At 52.6% G+C, this 21,856-nt stretch overlaps 6 protein-coding genes across 6 annotated transcripts; 4 read left to right on the forward strand and 2 right to left on the reverse strand.

Annotated features, from left to right (window-relative positions):
- Positions 1-659: 659 nt before the first annotated feature.
- P168DRAFT_311438 (uncharacterized protein) lies at positions 660-4,670 on the forward strand. The gene is made up of 6 exons (XM_024839499.1): positions 660-1,176; positions 1,255-1,325; positions 1,379-2,020; positions 2,099-2,627; positions 2,868-3,253; positions 3,284-4,670. Exons 1-6 carry the CDS (start codon positions 1,077-1,079, stop codon positions 4,598-4,600), a joined length of 3,045 nt encoding a protein of 1,014 aa, XP_024692530.1. The 5' UTR covers positions 660-1,076; the 3' UTR covers positions 4,601-4,670.
- A 466-nt stretch (positions 4,671-5,136) lies between these two features.
- On the reverse strand, positions 5,137-6,989 carry P168DRAFT_171814 (uncharacterized protein). Its single transcript, XM_024832896.1, has 5 exons — positions 6,471-6,989; positions 6,303-6,407; positions 5,874-6,247; positions 5,745-5,812; positions 5,137-5,678 (listed from the first exon to the last, which is right to left on the reverse strand). The coding sequence occupies exons 1-5, from the start codon at positions 6,663-6,665 to the stop codon at positions 5,269-5,271; spliced, it is 1,152 nt and encodes a 383-aa protein (XP_024692531.1). The 5' UTR covers positions 6,666-6,989; the 3' UTR covers positions 5,137-5,268.
- Positions 6,990-8,808: 1,819 nt separating this feature from the next.
- On the reverse strand, positions 8,809-9,541 carry P168DRAFT_171811 (uncharacterized protein). The gene has a single exon (XM_024832895.1). The coding sequence runs from the start codon at positions 9,456-9,458 to the stop codon at positions 9,048-9,050; it is 411 nt and encodes a 136-aa protein (XP_024692532.1). The 5' UTR covers positions 9,459-9,541; the 3' UTR covers positions 8,809-9,047.
- Positions 9,542-10,387: 846 nt separating this feature from the next.
- On the forward strand, positions 10,388-11,961 carry P168DRAFT_327957 (rRNA-binding endoribonuclease; the record flags this gene model as incomplete). Its single annotated transcript, XM_024841298.1, has 2 exons — positions 10,388-11,152; positions 11,214-11,961. The coding sequence occupies 2 exons, from the start codon at positions 10,388-10,390 to the stop codon at positions 11,727-11,729; spliced, it is 1,281 nt and encodes a 426-aa protein (XP_024692533.1). The 3' UTR covers positions 11,730-11,961.
- A 536-nt stretch (positions 11,962-12,497) lies between these two features.
- P168DRAFT_270615 (phosphotransferase enzyme family protein) lies at positions 12,498-14,155 on the forward strand (the record flags this gene model as incomplete). The annotated part of the gene is made up of 3 exons (XM_024835217.1): positions 12,498-12,731; positions 12,782-13,169; positions 13,233-14,155. 3 exons carry the CDS (start codon positions 12,498-12,500, stop codon positions 14,153-14,155), a joined length of 1,545 nt encoding a protein of 514 aa, XP_024692534.1.
- Positions 14,156-14,579: 424 nt separating this feature from the next.
- On the forward strand, positions 14,580-21,723 carry P168DRAFT_311442 (uncharacterized protein; the record flags this gene model as incomplete). The annotated part of the gene is made up of 8 exons (XM_024839500.1): positions 14,580-16,380; positions 16,770-16,819; positions 17,013-17,098; positions 17,164-18,552; positions 18,589-18,732; positions 18,775-19,474; positions 19,787-20,187; positions 20,218-21,723. The coding sequence occupies exons 1-8, from the start codon at positions 14,951-14,953 to the stop codon at positions 21,721-21,723; spliced, it is 5,706 nt and encodes a 1,901-aa protein (XP_024692535.1). The 5' UTR covers positions 14,580-14,950.
- Positions 21,724-21,856: the final 133 nt, after the last annotated feature.

Genomic DNA, 21,856 nt, shown 5'->3' on the forward strand with positions numbered 1-21,856 from the left:
CTGTGGTCATCTCGTCCCGCTTGGGTCCTATGTCCATGGTTCAGCCCTCGTTATCAATCAGTTATACTTTACTACATTCTAGCTAGAGCCTTTTTGAACAGTCATCCACAAATGATGTCCGCCGTCAGGGAACGGTGAGGTAAGAGGGCGATGATCCCTGGAGCCCTACGTAATGGAGAGGCCTTCATTGCCAATCACCGGATCCGATTATCCGACTGTGTGCAGATCAATATCCCACGGGCGAAAGAGGGAGCAAAAGAAGGAAGAGGAAATGGAGGAAATGAAAGTAAACTATGATAATATTAATAATAATAAAGAGAGAAAGAAAGAAGTGTAGAGAAATCTCTGTCCAGGCAGCTCCACCCTAGAGGAATCAATCAGTTGATGATCTTATCTGATCATGGATCTCTCAATGCCGAAGAACGGAAATTCCGCTTTCGGCACACCGCACCGTATGACGGAAGAGGTTCCATTTGATGATCCGTATGATTCACATAGACATCGAGAAGGTGATAGAGAGAAAATATTTGCAGAATTGAGACTGTCATGCAGATGTAGTACTAGTGAAGCTGCACGTGAGTAGTAGAGTCACGTGGTTATATACTCAATTCTATACTGTAGACGACACTTGATACTATCTTCTATATCTCCACCAACTCATGCGCCCTCAAACGGTCACCTCTATCTACAGAAAGCTACGTCGTCTCTGGAAGGATATGTCTGTCAACGTCATCTCGGCCGAGCTGCATGGATGACCTCTCAGACAGCTTCACAGCGGTCAAGCAGGTCATCTTCCTCATCTCTCTCCAGTGACGACTACGATGAGTACGATGACCAGTACGACGTAGACCATTCTTCTAATTTTACAACCAAACGCAATAATGCAACGCATGCTGCATGAACAACAATTCCATAGTGAGAGACTGCATCTGACAGGTCACCCTCGTCTTCACCGGTTACGTGGCATGGGAAACGGTCGATGGCTATATGGACCGTGTGCCCCGGAATCCCACGGGCCCAGAGGTAGTCTTTATTGCAACAGCTTAATCTATCACATCGAACCCTAAGTAGCCATCATGAAACATCTCGATCGTATCTTGAAGCACGTCCATCACAAGGACCACCACCACCACCACCACCACCATCACCAAGAACACCAGAAGCCCCAGTCCCAAAGTAAGTACCACCGATACATGCCCTCATTTCTCCAGAGGCAACTCTCTCTCCTGACCGGCTTCTTCTTTCGGAAAAAAGGCACAAGTCCAGCCGCCCCTCCGCCCGAGTCCCACCCGACGGGTCCACGGCACGTCTTTGCCCATTTCATCGTATGGACACCGCTCCTCGTGACATGATACCGCCCGTGGCTAACCGAGTCCAGATTGGAAATACGTATTCCACCACACCAGAGCAATGGGAGTTTGACATCAGCGAGGCCAAGAAGGCCCATATCGACGGCTTTGCGTTGAACATTGCGCCCCAGGACCACCACACCGACCAATCCCTACACGCCGCCTACGATATCGCCGAGAGGCTGGGAGGCTTCTCGCTGTTCCTGTCGTTTGACTATGCGTCCGGGGGGCCGTGGCCCGCCGACCGCGTCATCTCCACCATCAACACCTACAAACACCGCGCCGCCCAGTTTCGTTGGCAAGGCCGGCCCATGGTGTCCACGTTTGAAGGGCCGGGCAACGTGGGAGACTGGCCCAATATCAAGCACGCTACCGGGTGCATGTTCATCCCCGACTGGACCAGTCTATCTCCGGGGGGCATCGGGGGTGTTTTGGACACTATCGACGGGGCCTTCAGCTGGGACGCCTGGCCTGTGGGAGCCCAGGGCAAGACAACTGCCAGTGATGAGGCCTGGTCCAAGGCGATCGCCGGAAAGCCGTACATGATGCCGGTATCCCCCTGGTTCTACACCAATCTTCCTCAATGGAATAAGAACTGGCTGTGGCGAGGGGATGATTTATGGCACGATCGGTGGAAGCAGGTCATCGACTTCCAGCCCCCTCTCGTTCAGGTTGGTGGTTCTCTTTCGTTCTTTTCTTCTATCTTTTGCCTCGGTTCTTGGAGCTAACCCAAATGTTTTGTGCGGTAGATCCTCAGCTGGAATGACTACGGTGAGTCCCACTATATCGGACCGATCTACGAGGCGGGATTGCCCGAGGGGTCCTCGCGATACGTTTCCAGCTGCCCGCACGACGCCTGGCGTGTACTATTGCCGTACTACATCGACGCCTACAAGCGGCAAGGCGGGGCCGCCGACCTGAACAACCCTCGGTACCCCGTCTCCTTCACCGAGAAGATTGTGTACTGGTACCGACGCACCCCGGGACACTGCGGGAACTCGGACGGGACGACGGGAAACAACCCGGGCTCTGGTCAGCCCGCTCTGGCGCCGTCCGAGCTGTCCCAAGACCGGGTCTTCGTGACCGTTGCGGTCGTCAAACCGAGTGAGCTCCACGTACAAATCGGGTACGCGACGCCCACGGTGCTTCAGGCCACCCAGCCGGGCATCAACCACTTCTCGGTGCCCTTCCACGGGCAGATGGGGCCGGTCCACTTTGTGATTGTGCGCAATCATCGGGAGATCGCGACGGCCACGGGGCCCGCCATCACCGACGTCTGTGAGGATGGACTGGCCAATTGGAATGCGGTGGTGGGATCCAACGAATGATCGTATATGTTTGATGAATATTCTTGCCAGTAGTTATATTAGTATCATGAGACACACCGAATCAGACGAGTTCCCTATAAATATAGCAGCAATCCTCGACCGATCCGTCCATTCGTCATAGCGGTGTTGTAGATCGACCGGCGATCTATTCTCCACTCGTCCCTGCTGACCAGTTGGCCACATCGGGCAGGGATCTCCCCGTGCCTGAGGCCGGCGTCATCCTCCCTTCTCCGCATCTTCTCCTCTTCTCCTCTTTCTCCCTTCATCACTCTCGCTTCATCCATCTCAATCTCGATTCTCGACTTGTTCCCTCTCTTTATATATATTCTATCACTATCAACGCTATACCATCCCACCACCATGACCAAGAAATGCTTTTCAGAGCTCCAAACCGAGTCGTGGAGGCCTCCAGTCCCTCCATTGACTCAACCACCAACCACCACCCTTCCATCGCGGTCCACGACCGAGAATACCTCTCCGAGCGCTGCCTCCTCTCCCGGTGCTGCCATCTCTCCGGGCGACTATTCCCAACCGTACTGTGATTTCATGACCAACAATCCCACCACCTTCCATGCCGTGAACAGCTTCACCAAACAGCTCGAGCAGAACGGCTACCGCCGTCTCTCAGAGCGAGACGCCTGGACAAACAGGCTGCAGCGGGGCGGAAAATACTACTGCTCGCGGAACGGAAGCTCGTTCATCGCCTTCTCCATCGGCAAGGACTACCGCACTGGGAACGGCATGGCCATCGTGGCCGGCCACATCGACGCCCTCACCGCCAAACTGAAGCCCGTCTCCAAGCTCCCCTCCAAGGCCGGCTACGCCCAGTTGGCCGTCGCCCCCTACGCGAGCGGTCTGGGTCCGACCTGGTGGGACCGGGACCTGTCCATCGGCGGCCGCGTCATCGTGCGCGACTCCGACTCCGGCATGGTCAAGTCCAAGTTGGTCAAGCTGGACTGGCCCATCGCGCGCATCCCCACCCTGGCGCAGCACTTCGGCGCCCCGTCGCAGGGCCCCTTCAACAAAGAGACCCAGATGGTGCCCATCATCGGGGTCGACAACTCCGACCTCTTCCAGGCCCCCGCCGCCGCGGACGCGAGCATCAAGCCCGGGGACTCGTTCGCCTCCGCCCAGCCCGAGAAACTTGTCCGCGTCATCTGCAAGGAGCTGCAGATCCACGACCCGGACACCATCCTCAGCTGGGAGCTGGAGCTGTACGACAGCCAGGCGGCGCGGCTCGGCGGCCTCGAGAAGGACCTGATCTTCGCGGGCCGCATCGACGACAAGCTCTGCTGCTACGCCGCGCAGGAAGCACTCCTGGCATCGTCCGACGACAAGGCCACCGAAACAGTCAAAATGGTCGGCATGTTCGACGACGAAGAAATCGGCAGCCAGCTGCGCCAAGGCGCCCAGTCCAACTTCATGAGCAGCGTATTCGAGCGCATCACCGAAGCAATGGCCCCGTCAGCGGACTACTACGGACCGAACCTGGTCTCCCAGACCGCAGCAAACAGCTTCTTCGTCTCCTCAGACGTCATCCACGCCGTCAACCCCAACTTCCTCAACGCCTACCTCGAGAACCACTCCCCGCGCCTCAACGTCGGCGTCGCCGTCTCCGCAGACTCAAACGGCCACATGACCACCGACAGCGTCAGCTACGGCTTCATCCAGCGCGTCGCTAAGAAATGCGACGCCAAACTCCAGGTCTTCCATATCCGCAATGACTCTCGCTCTGGAGGCACCATCGGCCCCATGACTAGCTCTCGTCTTGGCTTCCGCGCGATCGACGTCGGCATCCCCCAGTTGAGTATGCATAGCATTCGTGCTACCACTGGTAGCTTGGATCCGGGGTTGGGCGTCCAGCTGTTCAAGGGGTTCTTTGATCATTTTGAGGAGGTGGATCGGGAGTTTGCTGATTTGTAGTTTTCTCTCTTATATGGGAGGGGAGGAAGGGAAGGAAGGGAGGAGCATGTTACTTTATTATATAGCTTAGCTTAGCTTAGCCTATCGTTGGATATGAATGAATACGAGTATGATAGACTGACTGACATTTCATCGTAAGTTACAGTTTACCCTAATTGTAGGGCTATACATACAACATCTCGAATCACATATTATCCCTATACTTATGCTGTCAAAGCAGAATGATCATCCCGTATTGAGAACACACTAGGAAATTGGTATTGAGCTAAGGTACAAACGCTTGTGGTGTATATATGTACGTATACATGTAGGATGGGTATGCATAGTGAAACAGTAAAGAAAAGGGAATCAAGACATGAGTGTTGTAGTATATAGTATATAGTAAACCTGGACAGCTTTAGCATGTCCAAACAAGGTTAGAGAAAGCAGGAGGCGGAGAAATAAAAGAAAGAAAGAAAGAAGCAGAAGAAGAAGAACACAAAGTATAGAAAAATGGATATCAAGGCGTGAGGATTGATTATATATAGAGTTGGTTACCCTGCCACAGAAGCACTGACATGCTAGTGGCAGCAGGAGTAGGGTTTTCGTCATGATTATGTCCAACCTTCCGAGGAAGGGACAAATGAATGAGATGTAGAAAAAGTCATGAGGGAGATGTATGGTATGTATCACTTCGACGGCTCAGACGACGCCGACGACGACGACGACTCGGCCCGCGCTTCCACGGGCTCCTTTGCGTCTTCCACGTCCTTGGTATCCTTAACCGTCAACTTGCGCTTGCCGTCGAAGTCGCTCTCGGAGACGAGCGTCAGCATCCGTTCGGAATGCTCGCGGCCGTACTCTAGGTCGTCGCCGCGGCTGATTGTCGTCATTACCGTGCCGGTGCCGTTCCAGTAGGAGGGGGGTTGTGCGTGCGATAGCGGCGTGTTGCTGTATGGTGTTTCGGTGCTTGTGCTGAATGATGAGAGGAGGTGGGGCACGACGCGGGAGATGAGTGGTCGGAGGGTTGGGAGACAGGCGCAGATGATGCCAACGTTGCATTCGATGGCGGACCATGCGGCTGCGCCGACGTTGTCATCTATTGAGTTGGAAGGTTAGCTTTTATTTCTTGCTTTCTTGGTGGAAGGGGCCCGTGGCGGCGTACAGGTAGGGTCGGCGGACTCGGAGATCTTCTTCAACGAAACTAAACGACAGACGCTGGTGACACAAACACTGCAGGGTCTCATATTAGCCGTTGTCTTTATCCTTCCATACGCAGATAGATCCAACTCACAATCCACCAAGCGCAAAAACTGAGATCAGCGCGATCTTCTGTCTCTTTGGGATTTCAAGCCCAATCAAGGCTGGGATCGGTATGATCAAGATAGCCAAGTCGGTAGCAATGTGCATGGCCGCATTGGAGAACCACAGCCCCTTCTGATTCAGACAGTAGCCCGTGATGGATGGGTCCCAGAATTTGGCCACCGGAATGCAGTTGAGAAAGCCGCTCAGAACTGCCCACGATCCATATGTTGCCAAAACACCTATCATGACCCATGAGATGGTGCGCATCCGTGATGTCTGGAAGACGCGATAGTACTGCAAGAGGATAGACGCCTTGGCGCTCAACAGCGCAGCATTGTAGAAGGGGATCGTGATCCAGAAGGCCTACCACGGACTGTTAGACACCGTGCGGTACATGGCTTCCCGAAGGCTGCCTTACCTTCATCTGTTTCAACATGATTTCGGGTGGAATGTCGGCGCCATGCATCCCTATTCCGTTGAAGGCCTCCACTATGAAGAACGCCATGAAGACGAAGGAAAACAACTGAGCTCATATGTCAGTGTCACTGTGTGGGGCTGTTTACTAGATGTCCCAGGCTCATCTTACCAGCGCAAGAAGAACCATCCAGTCATTGCCTTCCATGCGTTTCATCAACACCCGCCGTGTGTAGAGTCGTGCGACAACGAAAAGACATGCTAGACTTGTGAAGACGATGCTGACAGACAGTGCTTTGGCTCCTCCATGGGAGAGATACGGTTGGACTCCGTCTCTTCGACGGAGTCCAGGAGTAGATCCCGTCATTCTCGCGTCCAAGACGGAGTCAAGTTGTGCTTCTTCTCTCGGAATCCTTCTGTCTTGCCCTAATGAGTTTGTAATCAATACCGGCTAGGCTGCCGGTGGACACAACTCTAGGATAGCAACGTTAAAGCAAGTTGATATGTATGGCCCATGCCCAGTGTTACCGAAAGAGTATATCGTTGATCACATCGCAGAGCAAAAAGGCAGGATCGGGTGGTGGGGGGACGATGGATCTATAAACCTTTCCCTTCGACCCCAGAAACGCCTCGAACTTTTGTAAATCGAAACCACTGCCCTGTCAGTGAAGATCATTCTTCAATGTCTCATTGCTTTTTTTCGGATTGGTGGTCCGGAGCTCAGGATTAAGACATGGGCTGAGTCCAATAGGGAGAAGGGAGGCGACGAAGGGAAAAGCAAGCAAGGGAGGGGACAAATAAGCAAATGATCTGAAAAAGCCACAGTAACCGTTTGAAAAAGACAAGTCGAAAGATCCAGATTCATGGGAATGAGATGTGAACTTTTTCTTTCCATTTTTCTTCATTTTTTCTGATCAATATCTTTTTTCTCCCTTCCATATTTGGCTTTTGGGAAGCCTACTAGATTCCCCGGGGCAATGATGATCAAGCGACCAATTCCACCCCACTGGAGTCACTAGGGCTGTTGGTCAATGCCAATGATCAACGATAACTGTTGTTCCCACTGTCGAGGGAACCGACCCGGTCCAGTCAGAGAGAGAGAAGCATTGGTGGAGCGGGCGTTGGAAGGATCGACGACGAATCGAAGCCCTTCTCCGAATGACGATGTGGGGAGATCGGTGTGCATCGAGACGTCCATCTGCATACACGGACTTCTAGTCCTCATTGATTTGTTCCAATACAATCTATAAAAACACGTCTTACGTCGAAGTAGATAGATCGTGGCAGCATGGTTGAGTCCCTGGTCTCTCCAAGTGCACCTGGAGCTGTCAAAAGGACCCTCCCTCGAGTAAAGCCTCAAGATGCCGCAGCAGGGATTCGAGCTTTCTCCCCGAGGGCGCACCCCTGGTCGATCCAAAAATTTCAGAATCAACAGTGACAGGGAGACCACCCCAGCTCTCCTTCGTGACATCAGTTGTCTCGTTTCGTGGACCCCTAGGTAATAGGAAAGGGGCTGAGGCGTGTAAGGGAATCATGCCACCCTCAAATTTTTAGGAGATTTTATAGAGTAAGGGATGCAACATCAAACCCTCGTCCCCTGTAACAAGATTGGGCACCGTCTCGCGGCACCTATGGTGTTCACGAAAGGAGCATTATTTCCAATCGAGTCGCACAGTGGACGATAGAACTGGGACGGAGGACCTCAGTTGGCCCCGTTAGGTTGAGCCTAGAGGATACGATATATCATAATTCTTTTTTTGGAGGACTTTTGTGGTCTGCAGTCGTGATTGCCGCCGACGTGAGCCACATTGAATAACGAACATGCAGGGGGCGGAAGTACCATGCATCAGAATCACAAATAAGAGCAGGACACTCTGTGCGGCGAAGGCCATCAGCCCACTATGACTCCATGTCAAACATCATCTAACCTTGAGTCTGGAGGAGCATGGTCTGTGCAATCGGTTGACAGGTCACATTTTCGCGCCGCGGGTGCAGTTAACCCTTCATTTTGAGGGGGTCATCAAACAAAGGCGTAGCCATATTTTGGTTTAATGGTCAAACAATTGGAGGACAAACTTTTATATTGTACGACAAGATTCAGTAGGCGATCTTGGCGTGACAGTGGATACATATATAGTTGGGTTGGGCGGGGACTGGAGGTGGAAAGTGGGAGTGAGAGTGGAAGTGGAAGTGGAGTGAAAGAAAGCGTGGGCTGTGGAGTATGATGGGCTGGTCGAGTCGTGACCACTGCCATCACGGTGATCGTGGACATTAGCAAGTCGCGATTGCTATGAATGTTGTCAATTATCCAGGTATCATTAAACCATCTCCTACAGGACTATTAAATTTTGACTCTCAGCTAGCTAGATCGACCACTCCTCTCTGTACCAGGCTAACAGCTGAGTTGAGCGTCAGTATTAACATCCCCAAATTGCTTTGCCAGGGTCATCATCTTTTTAGTTACATTCAGTGGTAAATGATTGGGTCTAGATTCCCTTATTATGGAGCCAAGCCAATGTTTGCCAATGTCTCTCTTGGTAAATAGATGGTGTATAGGGGAAGTCAGGGGAGCCGGCTGGACTGACATATAGATCACCGTCGTAGTGGCCGACCTTGCTGACATTTTATTTATATACTAATATTGGTGGTATTCGACTAGTTCGTGTTATGATGGGTTCACCCCAAAAGGATGGGGTGCCAAAATTGGCCCTTCTTTAGTTGACATGTTTCCATCTATGGATATCTCTGTTCATGGCACGAAGTACCTACCGGCAAGTACCATACCTTTGTCTATCATTGTTGTTACCTTCGGGTCGCTCCGGTGAGAAGTGGAGTATGACGTCCTTCTTATTTCCCTGTCTTTAGCAAGGGTATATATTTGAAATCTATCCATTCGGATGGACAAGAGGCTAGTATTCCAGGGTAGTATGGAGTCGTCAAATTGGTTGATTTCATCTATACAATGGACGTGTCTCGTCCAAGCAACTCTCCATGAAGGTACTTTTGGCGATGAACGGTTGAACCTGTCTTCAGACACCATGAAGCAATTATAGCATCCCGTAATTAGACCGCGGAAGATAGCGTGGAGGAATAGTACATGAATCACAACGTCCCCATGATCATCAAGGAGGATCTCATTCGGCCGGGTTACCGAATGCATGTATCTATGTCGACACAAGTACTCCACTGAATCACATGCATCGGGTGTCTGTCGAAGTACTTCAATAAAGACGCAGGAGTCGCTCACAATAGAGTAGAGCTGAAAGGCTCCACCATCATTGTCAAATATATCTCCAGCTATCGCGGTCGATATATTAGTCGATCAATTAGGGGGCCGTCTTACGTACGATGGAGCGGATCGAGATGGAGATCATATGCATGAGCTGCAGAGTACTTGTGCATCCTTGATTTGATGACAGATAGATCGATTCCAGCGATGATCTCGCCAAATGTATGCGGCTTGTTGTTACTATTCTTCAGCTGGAACAGATTTAAATATATATGTGTTTTTAATGCATTGTTTGCGCCACCGAGAATACACAGCACTGACTTACATATCGTCCACGATCCAGCCTCACGTGGACCAGTCCTCAACTTCTGGACCGCATGAAGCTGAGAGTTGTACAGCCCTTCGATCTTTCTGGATCCCTCTGGTACTTCTGACCGAGGAATTACCATCCTGCAGTATCCATGGATGATGCATGCGATCCCGATGGATACTATCAACCAGGATCATGCCATAGATAGATAAACTTCGCTTTTCGAGGTACCGAATCTTGCAACCAGAAGGAATCCTAGCCGATAAGAACAATCAAGTTGACTCGTACACTCGCTAACATCGCCGTACAGATCCAGAACTGCAGATGCTGGTTGTTTGTGTTTCATCAACTAACCGGGCCGATCAAGCCGCCTCCGACGCTAAGATAAGGATCCCGCCCGCACGGACCACATAGAAAAAAAAAATTCCCTGCGCTTCTTCATCCCGCATTGGATGGTGACAGTTGCTCAGGACGACACCACCCCCCACTATCCTCTTCCAACCGCCTCCCAATAAGGTCCTTTTGATCGCAGAAGGATTCAACAAACAAAATGGCGGACTCGACAGCCTCGGCGCCCCCGAAGCCCGTCCACACAATCGTCCTCGATGCGGGCCCCATCTTGAAAAATACCCCGCCATTATCGACCCTGCTGCAACAATGCGAGGAACTCGTCGTCCCCTCGTCGGTCGTCCGTGAGATTCGCGATCCCGACGCCCGCACTCGCGTCGAGACGCTCTACCTGCCGTTTGTGAAGCAGCGCAACCCGACCCCGAAAAGTTTCCAGATCCTGAGCGAGTTCTCGAGGAAGACGGGTGATCGGTCGGTGTTGAGTAAAACGGATATTGAGGTCCTGGCGCTCGCTTACGAGATTGAGTGTGAGAGGAACGGCGGCGATTGGAGGTTGCGAAGCGTGCCGGGTCAGAAGCAGGTCAACGGAAAGCCGCCCGTGAAGGTAGAGGAACCGAAGGCAGAGACAGAGGCAGACCCTGCATCGTCGGATGCCCCGACCAGCAATGTCGAGGTGGATGCAGTCACGGAGGACTTGAAGAAGGCTTCGCTGGAAAACGATGACAGCCAGTCGGAGGAAAAGAAGGAGTCCGAGGTGGCGCAACCAGACGTGTCTGAATCGAACGAACAGGTGAACCCTTCGGATGCCCAAGAATCTCAGGAGGAAGACGATGCGTCCGATGATGATGGAGGCTGGATCACACCCTCCAACCTGAAAAAGCACCAGGTCCGTGATGAGAATGGGACAGCGTCTGCTGGACCTGGGCCGAAGGTGATGCAGGTTGCTACCATGACCACCGATTTTGCCGTAAGTGCAACCCGATTGACCTGTCGCGAGGCAAGATAGCTGACCACGAGTAATCTTTCAGTGCCAAAATGTTTTGCTTCAGATGAATTTGAATCTGCTTTCGACGTCGACCTTGCAGAGGATCCAGCATCTCAAGTCGTTCATCAAACGCTGCCACGGCTGTTTCCTGACCACCAAAGACATGAGCAAGCAGTTCTGTCCGCGGTGTGGCAAGGACACCCTCACCCGTGTCTCCTGCACCACCCATGCCAACGGCCAGTTCACTATGCACCTGAAGAAGAACATGCAATGGAACAACCGGGGCAACCGATTCAGCGTTCCCAAGCCCGTCGCCGGTAGTTCGAACGGGAAATGGAAAGGAGGCGGCGGCAAGGGCGGTTGGGGAACGGAGCTGATTCTTACCGAAGATCAGAAGGAGTTTACCAGAGCCACTGCGGAAGAGAGCCGAAGACAGCGAAGAGAGCACGACTTGATGGATGAAGACTACCTTCCCGGCATTCTGACTGGAGAACGCAGTCGGCAGGGTGGGCGAGTCCGGGTGGGCGCTGGCAGGAATATCAACTCCCGCAAGCGATAATGGCATCAGATGAGGTTCTGGTTTGGAGTTTGGCCAAGAAAATTCCGGGTGTCTTGTCTTCTTCTTTTATGATTATTATTCTGCGCTGAGGATCATTTGTCCCTCAACCCTGCATGCTTATGATGATGGCCGATTTACGAGAGTTTATAGAATAGTCGGAACCTATGGAATACATACCCAGTTTTGGACAGGATTATTATTGAGGAGGCTGTTGTCTTACTCTTTGCTAAGTAAAATCAGAGAAATACTTATACATTATATATTATACAGGTGATTCTTATCAAACCAAGTACCTAAACTTCACAATAAATAAGTGTTAAAGTGATAAAGTGAGTACAATAAGCATAGTTAGTAGATCAGTATATTCTCTAGCTATTATATATGAAATAGTTTATATTAACATGAGTTAGGATAATTAGGGGGGTTGGTTATTGGTTCTAGACCCAGTGATAGGCTACCTAAGCCTGCGGCCTCCCTTGATGTTTATTGTCATTGTTTTGTTATTGTCATTTCCAGATCCCCTGGGCTCTACATAAACATGTTCCACCGCGTTTTGATAAGTTTGTCTATCAGCTAATATCTCTTCTCTGATCCATCATGATACGCAGGCTGTCTTATTCACTCAGAAAGCCAAAAAGGCTGCCGTTTCCACATCTTACCAAGCGACGTCGGACTGAGCGTTCCCAGCCATTTTCTACCGATTGGAACTCTCATGATGAGTTCTTCAACTACACGAGAGGCCGTTTTATACCCCGCGAGTCTTATGAAATGGCCATTCGCCATGTTGACTTTGATATGAACGAGCTAGCAAAGTGCGCTGCTATGTCGATAGGCCTTGATCCTACGCAATGTGTCCGAGTAGACAAGTTTCCAGATGGAATGTTCAACAAGACATTTCTTCTCACCATGGACAATGGCGCACAGGTTGTAGGCAAGGTTCCAAATCCGAATGCAGGAAGGGCTCATTTCACAACTGCGAGCGAAGTGGCAACGATGGATTTTGTAAGACGGATTAGACTCGTTTTCATCTCTGTGCTGATGTGTATCTATAGGTCAGGAATAAGTTGGGGGCGCCGGTGCCGAAAGTACTGGCGTGGAACTCAAAAGCAAGCAACAGCCCGGTTGGAGCTGAGTATATAATCATGGAAAAGGTTATGGGAGTGCCGCTGGAAAGCATCTGGCCAAAAATGGATATTAAGGAGAGGTTTGAACTCGTCAAAACGATTTCTGGGTATCAGAAATCTTGGATGTCGGCATCATTCCCCCAATACGGCAGTCTGTACTACTCATCTGACCTAGTCAACTGTGACGAATGCACTCTCTTCGAGGCGGGCGTGGACAGATCCAGAGTCACGGCGCCTGGTTTCTCTATCGGTCCATCAACAGGGCGGGAATTCCTCGATGATGGAAGGATTGCATTAGAGTTCGATCGAGGCCCTTGTAAGCTATCTCCACCTGCGCAGGTGTGTTGAAAGTCGTCTAGTACTCACATGTCTATTCCAGGGAATTCTGTGGAAGACTATAAATCTGCGATTGGTTATCGAGAAATTGCCTGTGTACAGAATATGTCTGAATTACCCAGGTCACCAGTGTCACTGTACGGCCCAGGCACATATAGACCATCTCGTTCCCGGAAAATAGCTGCACTTGAAGGCTATCTTTGTCTGCTAAAGTACTTGCTTCCATTAGATCGATCACTTTCGTCTTCCTACTTGTGGCACCCAGATCTTCATGCTGAGAATATTTTCGTCAACCCCGAGAGGCCATCAGAGGTATTAGGGATCATTGACTGGCAGTCTAGCGAACTATTACCACTCTTTGATCAAGCGCGTGTACCTTATTTTCTTGACTTTGATGGGCCAATCTCAGACAGCCTCAGCCCGCCCCAACTCCCGGCTGATTATGACAAGCTTGATCCCGTGGAACAAGACGAGGCCAAGTCTCTCTACCTAACGACGTCTCTATTCACCCTATACCGAAAGTTTACCCTCGCAAAGAACAAACCACTCTTCAACGCCATGGGGTTTCGGCGCTCTACAAATTTTGATATGATGCTGTTAGCTCAGAATCTCCTTGTCGACAGGGAAGCCTTATATATTTCTATGATCCTTCAACTGCAGGATGAATGGTCCTGCTTACCAGGTGTCTCGAGCTCCGGAAACCCTCCTTTTCCTATTCAATTCTCTGCAGATGAAGCCGCCTCTATTGACGAGGATGCCTCTGGTGCGATCAAAGCCATGGAATTGATGCGCCAGTTGAAAGAGTCATTGGGCGACCTATGGCCTGAGAAAGGTGTTGTGCGGCCCGACCAGTACAATCAAACCCAGGAGCGCCTGGAACAGGCCAAGACAGAATTCATCGATCGAGTCGCGCGCTCGGCAGCTGAACGAGCTGCATGGGAAGATGCCTGGCCGTTTGACAAGTAATGGAGGTACTTTCTAGGCCATGCCTTCAATCCTCGAAAAACCCCCATCGTGCTGTAGCATCATCTGTTGCAACAAATGCACTCGTCTCAACCTACACTCTTCAGAGTCATTATTGGTTATCGCTGAAGAGAGAATTCAAATACGACCGAGTGCCTCAATACAGCTACCTGTATATACTTCGGCTGATAAGAGTACTAACTCGAGTAGGCTAGTGCTGCCTTAACCGGATGCTGAGTCACCAGAACCTCTTTTTAAGCTGCGGCAGCGCGCGATTCTTTTTCTCTTTCTCTTCACAACCAAAACCACCTCCGTCCACATAGTAAGACACTGGAGGATGCTCATGATGATGATGATATGATGATGCGCATCGTCCACAGCATTTAGCATGATTATGCTGGGGGTTTTCTCTAACCATCAACTGTATTCTAAATATCTACAACGTCAGTCCTCTTCGGGGGACCGTGGATGACCCAGAAAAGACTTTCTGGTAAGCATCAAACTAGCACTGTCAAGCTTGTGACAGGTGCTTGTCTCTATTCTCCGGTGATGATGACAATTTATACCCAAAGGCAATGGCACTTTGATTTCTAGCTGTTGCCGATGATGGGTGTATTTGACTACAACGGTATCTGAGGAGAATAATTCAAACACTTGTTCTTGTTATTTTTTGCTCTTTTTCTTCCCGGCCACTGGCAATGTGGGTCTCGCGTAACAGAGAGCTATGTCGCTGACTCTTCGCGGTTACTCTCCAAGTAGAATTTTCCAATCAATTCAATTCATTATCATAAATAAACCATGGCAAATGATGCTACGTCCACCTCGCCGTCGGCGGCGGTGCCAGTCCCTAGTCAATCCGAGTCCAAGCAGGGCGCTCCCCGGCCTCGTGTCCCTCGGCCTCCAAGACCCAATTTCAAACAGATCTATCGCTTTCCTCTTCCGATCGACGTCCATCCTCTTCCACCGCTGATCCCGCATAATCCCTTGTCGATCGTCAGCGTTCTGCTGTCTTACTTGACCTATTTTATCGCTCCGCCTCATCAGGATGTATACCCTGCCTATTTCGATGCAGACACCTCGTCCGTCCACGTCACGGACGAGAAGGCGATCCGTGCCCTGTGGGAAATGGGATTCTTCGGCAAGGGGACCCTGAGTCGCAGTGAGCCGAGTTGGTTGGGTCGGGAGAAGAAACGGCGAGGGCTCCTGGGGACCGTCGCGAGTGAAGACATGACGCGCCAACGCAGGTCCGAGCGCCGTGAGCTGAAATTGGAGCGGGCGAGGATGGAGAGGGTCGCCGTGGAGGAAAGACTGAAGGCGGAAGCTGCGGCACGGGACGCCGCCGATTTGTCCGCTGATCACACTGCCCTGCCACCGTCCGCTGATGGTCTCACGAACGGCACGGACGGCACGGCCCCGAACACAGAGAAATTCTCCTTGCGAAAAGCCAGAGAGGCCAGATTCCTAGAGTCGCGACGGCTGGCTGCGCAAGACGGGGAGGAACGTGTCGCCGATCCTGCGGGGAAGCGGCCGGCCGGTGGTAAAACCGTGCGCTTTTCTCCAGTTGTCCAGGCAAAGGAGATCGCGTCCGATTCGGCCGTTCATCTGCTCGATCCCATCGGGGATGAGGCTGAGCCCGAGGAACCGGCCCCGCTCCAGAATGAGGAGCATCTGCAGTTGTCCAACGAAGAGGCATTTTTCTTAGCCTACGGACTTGGTACCCTAGATGTCTACGACGGCAAGCGAAACATCTTGCTACCGGCATCCTCTTTACTCCCGCTGTTTTGCCGACATTCACACTTCCCTGCGCAAGATTCCTCCGTCGATCCGAAACCGGATGATCCCTTCCTGGTCTCATATGCCGTGTACCACCATTTCCGGTCCCTGGGGTGGGTGGTGCGCTCCGGCGTGAAATTCGGGGTGGACTATCTCCTTTACAACCGTGGCCCTGTTTTCTCCCACGCCGAATTCGCCGTTGTCGTCATCCCGTCCTATAGCCATCCTTACTGGTCTGAGACCGAGGCCCGTCGAGCGCAATGTGACCGGAACCAGTCACGTAGCTGGTGGTGGCTTCATTGCGTGAACCGTGTGCAGGCCCAGGTCAAGAAGAGCCTGGTAATCTGCTATGTGGAGGTGCCACCGTCGGGTCCTTGCGCCGCAGGGGAAGGTTCCACGAGTGACATCGGGGACCTTCTTTCTCGTTACAGCATCCGCGAGATGGTGATGCGACGGTGGGTGCCCAATCGGACGCGCGATTGAACGTTCGTTGCTTGGGTTATAATGTACTATATGATATCAAACACTTGGTAGAGAAAAGCGACCGACCCTCAAGGAAGGAACTACATTTAAACCAAATCAGATATAAAAGATGAGAGTGATAGAGTAAGGGAGATTCTCAGCTCCTGTCGACATAGACATGCACACGTCCGTCTGCATTTCTAGAGATGCGCAAACCTAAACTGAGACTGCGTCGTGACTGGCCCTGGTACGTAGTACCGCCTCAAGGAACCATTACACGAACCTATCCCCTGTTGCCACCGCCATTTGACTGGCACATACTCATATTGCCCTGGAGAACCAATAAACTCAGTGTCAAAACAAGCTTTAGATCAATCTACAGCACCGTCCATTGTTTGCGATGTGATATAATGGAGACTGAGAGCCTTAGGTGTAAGGCTTGGCCCGTCCCAAACCGGTAATATTGCACATCACGTGCGGGACGCGTTTCGCGTTTGGCGAAACCCCGATCAAGCAGATCCCAACCGCTTCTGCGGAGTAGAATTTCCCCCCAGCCTGTCTGACAACAGCAAAAAGCGCCCTCCCGATGATGCTTATGCTCTATTGCGGTGTAGGGAACTGCAAGTGAAGGTGATCATGGAAACCCAGGATGACAGCCTGGACATTGTGAAATTACAACGCGTCGCGCTGGGCTTGGTAGGTGTTACCTTTGTCGGTCTGGTGCCGAGCCTGATCTGGATGGGGAGGGACTAACTAACAACGGTCATTTCATCTAGGATGTTCCACCATCACAACACCTCTTGAATGAGCCTGAGGTGACTGAGAACCTACCCTCGGACACCGTCGACCACGGACGCCACCACATTTCGCTTGAAAGCGTGCCGCTTGCGAGCCAGGAGGCCATGCGGAAGTCCCCGACGCATCAACCCCATTCGCCATCCCCAGAGCAAGGACCCGATATTCGCCCTGGAGGCTTCCAGCATTTGAGAATGGACACGGCAGACGCGATTCCGTCGGATACGCAAGTGATCTCGCAATCGGTCTACGACGACGTGATACGGCAGAACAAGGAGGCCGCCACCGCGGCGGCGTTCGATAGCAACCTGGGGGATCGTGCGACGCTCATGACTCTTCATGAGGGAGACAGTGGCCATCTTGATCTCTTGTCGGGTTTTGACGCTACCAACATCGACTCGGCTAATCTGGAAGATAACGATGATCAGAGCAGCTCCAAGCTAGGGGAGTCGTCTCCTATGGTCTACCAGCCAAATCTGTTCCCCGAATCACAACGGTTCCTATCGAAAACTCCGGCGTCGGCTGCGAAGCTGGGTCCCCCGGGTACGCCTGCAACGGGAACCCCCTGTGCCTCGCGAAATCCGTTGGCGGCGAATGTTGAATCGAGCGGGGGGATTATGGCCCTGAGCCAGGTTTTTAGGGCAACTCAGGTTCCATCCTCGCCGTTGGTCAATGGGCAGCTATCGGAACCGCTGTCTGAACGGCCGTCGCCTAACCTACCGATCCAGAACCATGCACCCCCGCATGGTCTATCGTCCCCATTGCATACCCTCGCAGCCACCTTTCCGCAAGACTCGTCCGAGCCACACTTGCACTACATCACTATGAAGGAATCGCAGACTCGACGCGACAAGGCCATGCAAGAGAGAATGGCCCGGTCGGCGGAACTTGTTTACTCGGAGGACCAGAGCGACGGCGAATTCGATAAAGAACCTAGCTTCGTCGAACAGCTGCGGAGACAGAAGACGATAGATGCGGAAACTACAGCGCAATTCGCTGGCCTCACGGCGCCTGCGAGGTCGCCGAGCCAGCGGAAGCGTCCAGCTAGTATGCATGGCATGTCACCGAGTGGGCGGCATGAGCGACGGAAGTGGCCGGTGCCGCCTGTGCCTGCGGTCTCTGGGGATGATATGCAAGAATGTGCCGCTCCTCCCGCCGTGGGAGTGGCCAGCGAAGAAGAAACAGAACAGGAAGAAGAGCTGTTCCCGCCAGTTCCTCGGTCTCAAGATCCCGATCCTTCAACCGAGGAAGACAAAGAAAATTGTCTGGACAATTCGCAAAACCAACCTGACGGCGCGGGCAGCGCTCACGGCCGCCTATCCCAGGTCCTTGATCTATATGAGAGCCCAACCAATACTCCCGGACAACCGGTAGCGGAGTATGTGCATTCGTTCTCAAACTCCCAGGAACCCACTGCAGATGAACATTGGGGTGGGACTGGTCGGTCATCCCAGGTATTGGTTGTGAAAGATTCTCAGAGATCTCCAGAGCCACAAGATGGCGATGGCCTTTCCAAGGCCACCATAGACGGACCGTGGAACGGTAACCAGGTCCTCAATTCTGGTCCACGACACCATGCTGGTCCTTCGAAGACCACGCCGTCCCCTACGAAAAATCTTGGCATACAATCATCTCCTCCCTCCGAATCTCAACGCAGCCGGGTCTCGTTCAGGCTTGATGATCACAATACCGCAGTGCGGGCTAGGTCAGACTCCGCGGGCTCGGATGTTGGTACTTCAACCAGGCTTCGGGTTCCAGCCACCCAGGAAGACAATGGGGACTGGCAGAGCATCCCCGCTACGCAAAACCATACAGTCCTCAGCGATCAATTGCAAAAACGAGGTCTCGGAGAAAAGTCGTCGTCAATGCCTTCTCGTGTTGCCGAGACACCCATCCAACGCCCAGAGAGCTTCGGCGATGTGCTCACGACGAGTGTACCGGAGACGAGTCCCAGCCGCTTCCCCAGCCAGGCTTGGGCCGGTGACGGGAACAACGATGCCATGGATCAAGAGGACGACGACCTACCCCCTGTTTACGTTGCCACGCACGAACGAGCCAGTCGTTCTCAGCCTCTGTTTTCGGACAGCTCCTCCCCCGCGAAAGACTATTTCCACTCGAAGATATTTTCCAGCCCGAGTGGCAGACAACGCAGGGCACTCACCGAGATTGCCGCCGATATCTCGCCCTACGCTGATGCTGGTCGTTTTGACGTCGATATCAACATACTATCGACAGACGATCGAGATTTCAGGGCCGCAGTCGCAATGTCACCAACCCCAAAGAAGAAACGCCGTGGGAATGACGGACAGGGCCTTTATGCCTCGGATCCGATCGTCCCAGTCACCCCTCGCCCGTCTGCGTTTTTCCCTCCTCCGCATCGAAATAACATCTCGGAAGAAGGCGAGCAGCAGCCGACAGAACCGGCAAAGAAGCTGCAGGCTGTCTTGGAACGGCGCATGAACCCTACACGCCAAGCTGATACCATGTGGGATATCGATGACTCACCTCAGTTCCATGTCTCGCGTAAGGACCGGGCGAGGAATCTCGGTCGCTCTCATATCCCGAGACAGCGAATTCCGAAGGAGCATAAGCCTCAGAAGGCAGATGTGCAACCTGCGACGACGGGTGATGCTGAAGAGTCTCTTCCTGTCCGGAATCAACCACGCCATGAATCTGCCAATGAAGGGTCGAAAGAGGCAGATTCCCGACCAGTTCCCACACATGGGCCCAAAGAGCCTACGCCCTCCCATCAAGAGCCTCAGAACAAAACTGCTGTCGAGGAGCCTAGAGAAACAAGGATCCTCGATACTACAAAGCGCAAACGCGCAGATACTACATCTGTCGATGAAGAGCCACGCAGGGAAATCACTGTGGAAGAACCGAAAGAAACAACAGCTCAAGTGACCACGCACGAATCCCAGGAACCAACCCTCATTCAAGAAGAACCACGGAGGGAACTTTCTGTCAAGATAAGGCCAACCATGAGATCTACCCCAGAAGACCCTGTCAGGACAGCTACGTCCTCAAGGCAGGAGGAACAAATCCCTAGCGGGAGCAATGCACCGATTGCGTTCAATCAGGTTCTTGCTCCCTGGAGTGGGCCAAAGCGGGCGTATTACCCTGCAACATGTTTCGGGAAGCCATTCGGGACGTCACAGTCCCGTTATTTGGTCAAATTCGAAGACAGCACGCCTGTCGAGGTGCCGCTTGGCGCAGTCAAACGGCTGGAGTTACGGATTGGCGATGCTGTGAAAGTCGACGTACCCAACGTTCCCAAGGTCACCCATATTATCCGAGGCCTGGAAAACAAACTCAGTGGCGACGAGCTAGCGAAGGAATCCGCCAGTGGTACGATTCCGGTGACTGATATATACGGCCACTCGACTCTATTGCTGGGCCCAAAGCAGCGCAAAAGCCTGCCAAACGGGGGCCTTCCAGGTCCTGAAAATATTGTCAAGGTCCCGATATCCCGGATATACCTGGACACGATCCTGTGGAATCAGCTCAAGGACAGGCAGTACACCTACACCTCTGTATCAAAGCAAGTGGAGTCGGGCCTCCACACACCTTCCGACAGACACATGACGCCAGCGTCCCCCAGTACACGTCTGTCCCGCAGCATTCGCTTCTCAAGCGGCCTGTTCACCGGGATGGTCTTTGCGGTCTCGTACGGCGAAAACGCCGACACCAAGTCCCGCATAGTAAAGATGATTCTGGAAAACGACGGACGCATCCTGGAAGATGGCTTCAACGAACTATTCGAGCTCCCATCCAACGCCCCCCTAGCCACCCCAACCAAATCTCCCGCCTCAATCACCAGTGGCAACAACAACCAGTTCCGCCTTACGAGCGGTGCCAAAGACGTCGGGTTCGCCTGCCTAATAGCCGACAAGCACTCCCGCCGGCCGAAATACATGCAAGCGCTAGCTCTCAACCTCCCCTGTCTCTCAGACCGGTGGATCGAAGACTGCGTCACGCACAACCGGATCGTCGAATGGGAGATGTACCTACTCCCAGCGGGCGATTCATCCTACCTAAACGGGGCCACCAAGTCCCGCTTCCTCGCTCCATACCCAGCAGCCAAGGCCCGGCTCTCAGACACGATCGCCGCGCGACCGAGCTTCCTAAGCGGCCAGTCGGTCCTCATCGTCATGGGCCGCGGCAAAGCCGACGAGGAGCGACGCAAGACCTACCTTTTCCTAACGTACGCGCTGGGCGCCTCGCGTGTGGAGCGTCTACCGGACGTTAAGTCCGTACGAGCCGCCTGCGAACAAGGCGCTGGGTCCGGCGCCGGCTGGGACTGGGTCTACGTCGACAGCGAGGAGAAAGCCTCGGCGATAGGTTCCCTGCTCGGGCAATCCGTGTCGGGGTCGCAGCAGTCGCAGTCGTCGCAGTCGCAGCGGCCGAGGAAACGCAAGCGGTCTGGCTTTGCGGGATCCTTCGCGGGTGATAATGACACGGGTGGGAATACCAGTGTCAGGATTGTGAGCAATGAGCTTGTTTGCCAGAGTTTGATCCTGGGGAGGTTGTTGGCGCAGTAGCGTTAATATTGCTTTGGCCATTTATTGTTGGTTTTTTTTTCTTCTTTTTAAATGATTTGCTTATCATGTGAGAGTCTGACTCGATGTTGGATCGGCATGTATGGTCTTCATTGTTGACATTGCGAAAGCGAAT

This window comes from Aspergillus campestris, assembly GCF_002847485.1.
Source record: "Aspergillus campestris IBT 28561 chromosome Unknown P168scaffold_7, whole genome shotgun sequence".
Lineage (NCBI taxonomy): Eukaryota > Fungi > Ascomycota > Eurotiomycetes > Eurotiales > Aspergillaceae > Aspergillus > Aspergillus campestris.